The sequence below is a fragment of the Coffea eugenioides genome, chromosome 10 (genome assembly GCF_003713205.1).
Source record: "Coffea eugenioides isolate CCC68of chromosome 10, Ceug_1.0, whole genome shotgun sequence".
Classification (NCBI taxonomy): Eukaryota; Viridiplantae; Streptophyta; class Magnoliopsida; order Gentianales; family Rubiaceae; genus Coffea; species Coffea eugenioides.
Genome location: NC_040044.1, coordinates 8,678,950 through 8,685,560, shown reverse-complemented (window position 1 = coordinate 8,685,560; position 6,611 = coordinate 8,678,950). Strand labels below are relative to the sequence as shown.

General features: G+C 33.6%; 1 protein-coding gene across 1 annotated transcript; it reads left to right on the top strand.

The window, feature by feature from the left end:
* Nucleotides 1-2,347: 2,347 nt before the first annotated feature.
* LOC113750341 (probable protein phosphatase 2C 74) lies at nucleotides 2,348-4,881 on the top strand. Its single transcript, XM_027294332.1, has 5 exons — nucleotides 2,348-2,899; nucleotides 3,147-3,320; nucleotides 3,903-4,073; nucleotides 4,187-4,366; nucleotides 4,500-4,881. Exons 1-5 carry the CDS (start codon nucleotides 2,348-2,350, stop codon nucleotides 4,644-4,646), a joined length of 1,224 nt encoding a protein of 407 aa, XP_027150133.1. The 3' UTR covers nucleotides 4,647-4,881.
* The last annotated feature ends 1,730 nt before the right edge of the window (nucleotides 4,882-6,611 follow it).

Genomic DNA, 6,611 nt, shown 5'->3' with positions numbered 1-6,611 from the left:
AAACTGCTGCTGGCAAACCTTAATAGGACAAATGGAGGTCGTAACCATCTTGCTTATTCAGTACTAAGGATTTCTTTTTTGAGGCTGGCTAAGCCAATTAAATAAAGATTAAGTAGCTAGCTTCTATGAATAGACATGCATGTGATCAAGGCTTTTTTTTTTTTGGTAAAATATGCTTTACCTCCTGTCGTATAGCTATTTTTCACATAATCCTCTACAATTTTAAAAATTATATATAATCCTATTATAATTTAAATTAAAGTATCAAAATGACGAAAATGATCATTCGTAACGAAACCTATGAAAATGTTGAAATTACCCTTGTTTAAAAACTAAAATGGTTAAAGTAACCAAAATATATAAACCTAATGTGCATGACAGTTTAACCCCATATGATTTTATGTTTTACCATATAATCTTCTTATGATTTAGTGTTTTATCATATAACCCCCTTATAATTTTCAAAATATATACATAACTCTCCTGTGGTTAATAAATAATTTTCAACTTTACATAGGATTGTTTTTTATATTTTTGTTGTCTCCGTCACGAAATGCAAATTCCGTCACTTTGACACTATAATTTAAATTATGAGAGATTTATGCATAGTTTTTAAAATTATAGAGGATTATGTGCAAAAGCACTAAATCACGGAAGAGCAAAGTGTAATTTGCCCTTTTTTTTGGAAAGACCAAAAGGTTTTACCACTTAAGATGATTTCTTTGGCTCAAAATATAGTCACCCCTACTTAGCTTTTATAATAGGTTAAACAAACCGTCCTTAAGTTAGCAAATTAAAGAAAAGGAGCTTGTACTTCCGAAACCACCCTCCATAAGTGATAAATCAACCTTTTTGGAATTTGGTAAATGAATTTCAAGGGCAATGATAGATTGCATATCTTTTTTTCTTTTTGGGGTAGGAAGAGTGTTAAACCTTGCGGATTATTAAAATGTCATTTATTTACTAAAGAATTAAGGAAGAATCCACTTGAAATTTTCAATGTTTCTCTATTTGTCAAAGTTGGACTTATATAGTGCCACATGATCTTTTGATCTCAATTCTGCAAAATGTTGTTTAACAACAGCCAAAAAGAACTTTCGTTTTTGCAAGATTTTGCTTAGACGCACAAGAAACAGATCAGAAGTAAATCCAACTGTGCAAAGTTTTATCTCTCTCTCGAAAATATATAAAGCTGGACATGACTTAATATGGTCATCTAGAGAACACGATTCCAAAAACTGGAGTGTTTAATTGTACTCGCACAAATTATTTATGTTGGTTTTTCATTCCCTACCACAAGTTGCACGCAACAAACCTGTCAACCTTGAGCAGTAAATTAACCATTTTCATCATGTACTTTACTTTATGATCAGGTCTCAATTTCAATCGAAAAGGATTTGATCTGGTGATTAAGATTGAGACCTCAAAATGCAGAGCTTTTAGATTTTAATCCTCTTGTCCCTTCTTCACTTTTTAAATCTACTCTTTCCCTACTTTAAAAAAAATTCCAATTTCCATTATCCTCTATTGACAAATTAATAGCTATTTTTGATCTGAAACAGCAGCGGGCCGTCAAATATGTCCTTGATCCAAAAAAGACTCTTGTTATAAACGGCCAATCCAAGTTATAAACTTCCCAAAATTACAAAATAAAAAAAAAAAGACTCATTCTCAAGCATTTATGATAAAATCAATGTTTGTTCCAGAGAGTAAAGACATTTTCAAGGCAGGTTATTTCTCTCTGGAAATCAAATATACTTGCTTGGCTTTTCCCAAAGGTATCTGCACAATTAAGAAGTGCAAAAAATAGTAGTAGAAAGGACCATTTCCCTGGCGTTGAAGGTTTCCCAAAACAATACTATAATCATAAGACATTGCGTATGCTTACGTTGAACTCATCAACAACCATAGAATATTTCACCTCCAATTTATCCACCCTTTGACTCGTTAACCAGAAGGTTGCTGAGGGCATAAGATCTTGTCTCTTTCATATTTGACCCGTTAAAACCATATCATTAGTTCATTACCATAAATCAAATCACTGTTCTTTGCCGCCTTCCTATATAACACGTCTCCTGGCCAATTCCCACATTCATTTTCGTTCTTGCATTATTTCATTCATTCATTCATCATCAACGACAAAAACAAGGAAAACTACCACCTCTGTTGATTAATTATTTCATCGATCGACTTCATCAATTTTGTGGTACGAGTTTTGCAAAGATTGTATGAATAGCAAAATCCCAATTGGAAAATGATAGCATTTGGTGAATTTTTTCTACGAGTTTCAGTAATCTCGCTAGGTTTAATCTTCCTCCGACGCCTCAGGAAAAGCATTTGCATGGCCATGGCCATAACCTCGGCTGCAGCATCAAAACAATCTTCTTCTGGCACTCCTCCAGCAACATGGCTCAGCTCATTCTTCGTCGAAAAAGGGGCATCTTTCAAGCAATTTGGAGGCTCAAAGAGACAGAAGATCATCGGTAACAAAATTAAGGATCAAGAACTTGATCGAAAAAAGAAATCTAGCGATCATGGTCCGCATCAATTGGCTGTACCAGAAATCAATAAGCCAATTCATGAAGCATGCGAAGAGTATCTCTCCCCCAGTGAAAATCATGGTTCGGTGACCTTGGAAGATCCAGCTGTTGTGAAAAGTAGTGCTATTAAGAACCCCTTCGAGAAAAAGCAATCTACAATGTTAAAGAAGAGGCCTGCACAGCTCACTGTACCGGCATATTGCCCGGCTTCAGATTTCGGTCAAGTAGGGAAAATTTTGGAGAGGAAGGAATTTCAGACGGAAGGAAAAGGTTTTGCCATGGCTAGTAAGAAAGGAAGGAGAGAAATAATGGAAGATGGGCATGGTGTCATGCTAGATATTTCAGGCAACCCTAAACAAGTAAGTTCATGATCCATTTTCGTTAACATATTGAATATCTTCTACTGCATACAAATGTGCAGTATTTTTACCTACCCAAAAAAAATGCATTTTTTTTTCTGCTTAAAAAAGACACTTTTCTTTAACATTTTCTCAGGCAAAGTTAGATTCAATTTTTCAATAAGGATTGTTTTTATAATAATATAATTGAGATATGATGTTCTTATAGCTCACAATTTTTTAATGAGATGATCTTTTCTTGTTTTAGGCATTTTTTGTGGTGATTGATGGGCATGGAGGCCGAGCTGCAGCTGATTTTGTAGCTGAAAATCTCGGAAGGAACATAATGAATGAGATACAGTTGTTGGGAAATGATGGAAACAGGATTGAAGCAGCAGTACGCAAAGGTTACTCGGTCACGGATGAGCAATTCCTTAATCGGGTAGACTACCATTACTTCTAAACAAAGGCATTTAAACTTGATCAACCTTATAAAATTGGTTTGACTTTTTGTCTACACGTATTCTCACATGCAAGTGCCTGCAGACTTCAATTATTTTACTTTCCCATGCATCTTTATGAAGGAGAAAACAGGAATGTGGTATTGATAGCAACTCGTTGTCACGTTTCTTTTCCAAATTAACTTTTCAGATTTATGACTCTTTGACTATTTCCTTCTCCCTCTTTCTTTTATCTTCTACTGTTAGAAGTTAGAACTGCCAATTTTGTTTTCCTCGATGTCAAGTTGCCTTATGCTATACAATGCATGTATTTTGGCTGCTGGCCAGACTATTTAAATCAAGATTACCAACAAATTTTTTATTTTACTGAATTTAATACAAGGGTTCAACATAATATTGTACATTAGTTTGTTGTGCTCGACACTCATCCTTAACTAATGTTTTTGTTATATACTATCACCAAATTACATTGTGCGAATTGGTCTTACCAAATAATTTAGTAATTTCTTGTTGGATTTAAATAAAGTTGCTCAATCAGACATTATTGCTTGAATTGGTTGCAGAAGGTGAATGGTGGAGCTTGTGCAGCTAGCGTCCTGGTCAAGGATGGAGAACTGCACGTAGCAAATGTAGGCGATTGTAAAGTAATCCTTAGTAGAAAAGGAGTAGCTACTGCATTGACTAAAGATCATCGCCTCACCAGGGAGGATGAGCGTATTCGCATCGAAAAATCGGTAAGTAAATTAACTATATTGACCAATTTCTTGTTTTAGCTTGATTCAGTCCCAAATCCCATCCTATAAGTTAAGTTGATGTTAAGCATGTATCCCATTGGTCAATTTTGCAGGGTGGTCTTTTGCATTGTCGAAATGGTGTTTGGAGAGTGAATGGAACCCTTGCAGTTTCCAGGGCATTTGGTGACCTTTACTTGAAAGATCATGTCATTTCTGAACCGGATATTTTGCAACTTCCTTTAACTTATGACTGTGATTTTCTGATCATGGCTTCTGATGGATTGTGGGATAAGGTATACACCTGGTCAAGCCCCTGTTGCACTGGTTTTCTGTCATTTTTCTTTCAACTTTTCCCATATTTAATTAGCCATTATTATTAGTAATGATCATAAACTGAACGACTATTCTTTTTAATTGAAACTGCAGGTAGGTGATCAGGAGGCAGTTGATGTGGTATCAAGTAAGAAGGATTCATTGGAGTCCTGTAAGGAGCTTATAGCTATGTCTACCAGCCGAGGTGGTGTGGATGATATAACAGTGATGGTGATTAACCTTCAAAAGTTTGTAAATTAGTGGCAGGAAACTCTAGTTAATCTCAAGCGCAGTATGTAGTAGGCCATATGTAGAAACAGAAATTTTATTCATCATCCCCATGTAATTAATTTTGTCCTTCTTGATGCCATCCTAAAGAAGGCGAGGATGATGAGTAAAAACTTCATCTTGTCATGTTTCCGTCATGAATAGAGGGTAAATGTATAGCCATAGCAAAAAAGGTTGCAAATTGCAGCCTTTAAATTAGCATGTAGTATCTTTTGATTCTTATGAAGAATTCATGTTCTTTAGACAGCAGTCAAACTTCAAATTCCAGTCTTTCTATGTTGAAGCATAAACTGCCTTTATCACTCCAAGTTATACGGCTGATAAATTGTCACAAGAACGAACGTGAGAAACTTGTGCAAATAGTAAGCCCTTTTGGTTTTACCATTGGCTTTGCAACAAATCTTGTTCTTCCTGATATGTCAAAAACATGTAGGGGTAGCATGCTCTAGAAAATAACCAAGTTTGAAGGATAAGGGTCTAAATGGTTGCCTTTCCAACCTTTCTAATCCAAATAATAGTAATCATTCCACTAATAGCCTGGAAATAGGGTCTCGTGCATGTCTGTTTTGTAGATTAAGATGTAGGTTATCACTTGAATCTACGATTTGTATATTAACATTGAACCTGTTTGAAAAGAAAATGTTATATACAATATTAAAAAATATATTGAAATTAAAGGTACATGAAATTAATTACCTTACAATAGTTTTGACCACATCGTTACAATGCATATGTGTTTTTGCAAAATGACCTTCACATGACAATTTTTGCATAGCTCATAGAACATATTTTCTATGTTAATGCTCTGAATGTAAGCAAATATTTGAAAATATTTAACCTAGTAAGAATGAAAGAAAATATAGGTTATAATTATGAATTGAAAAATTTGTTCAGTAATTATTTAAAGTGGAATAAATTTACCGTAGGCATGATTTTGAATTTAGGTGCCATCGAAGTTTTTGTAGGTGGGATTCGTCCATGGTGAAACTATGATGGGTAGTGTTTTTTTTCTTACTGTATTTGGTTTTTGTGGATGACAAATGAAAATAAAATGGGTTAGCAATCTTCAATTTTTGTGAATAATTATGAAAGTAAGATATGTCATATAAGTAGAATTGTGGGAATTATGAAAATTGTAATTCAATTGGGCTCCTCAATTTTTGATATATGATTTTCGTAGTGGTGAATTTCTTATTACTATTAGTTGTGTGATCAAGTGTCCGACATGATTTGTAATTTGCAAAGATTTGTAGGGGACGTGATATGTAGGGATGGTTATTACCCGTTAGTTAAGGGATAAAGATTATTAAATTAAAAAAAATCTAAAATGTAGTAAAAATAAAGTATAAGACATGGTTTGTGATTTGCAGACGTGATTTGTAGTTGTGTTTATCACCCGTTAATTAAAAGATAAAGATTACTAAATTAAAAAAATCTAAATTTGTAATTAAAAAGGATTTGAATTTCTAATGCTTTTGGAAGCTCCTCATAAAAAACCTGCCCTCTAATACATATAGATATAGAATATATTGCAACCATATAGATACAAATAGATTTGAAGAATAAGATATTATAGATTTGAATAGTCAAGAAAATAATACACTGTGAAACTCGAAAAATATTTAAAAGATAAAGCATTTATGGTCCCATGATAATTTATGTATACTTCTAACTACACCGCTTGCTTTCTTCTAGATATTCTAATGAATTGGTTTAAACTCAAATGTTAATATGAGATCTGACGAGATAAATTTAAAGAATCTTGATCTGATAATCTTAAAAAATTTAGATCAATAAAAAAAAAATGTAAAACTAACAAAACTCTCACTAAAAATGTCTAGGATAGAATAAGAGAAAACTTTTACCAAAATTCCTAAGACAGAAGAAACTCTGACTAGAGAATTCTAAGAGAAACTTTATCATAAGTGAAACCAAAGG

Bases quoted from the DNA above. Each gene is read 5' to 3' on its own strand.
- LOC113750341 (XM_027294332.1), top strand. From the start codon at position 2,348: ATGGCCATAACCTCGGCTGCAGCATCAAAACAATCTTCTTCTGGCACT. The intron at 3,321-3,902 runs GTAGACTACCAT...AATTGGTTGCAG, and splicing joins ATGAGCAATTCCTTAATCGG to AAGGTGAATGGTGGAGCTTG. The intron at 4,074-4,186 runs GTAAGTAAATTA...TCAATTTTGCAG, and splicing joins GTATTCGCATCGAAAAATCG to GGTGGTCTTTTGCATTGTCG.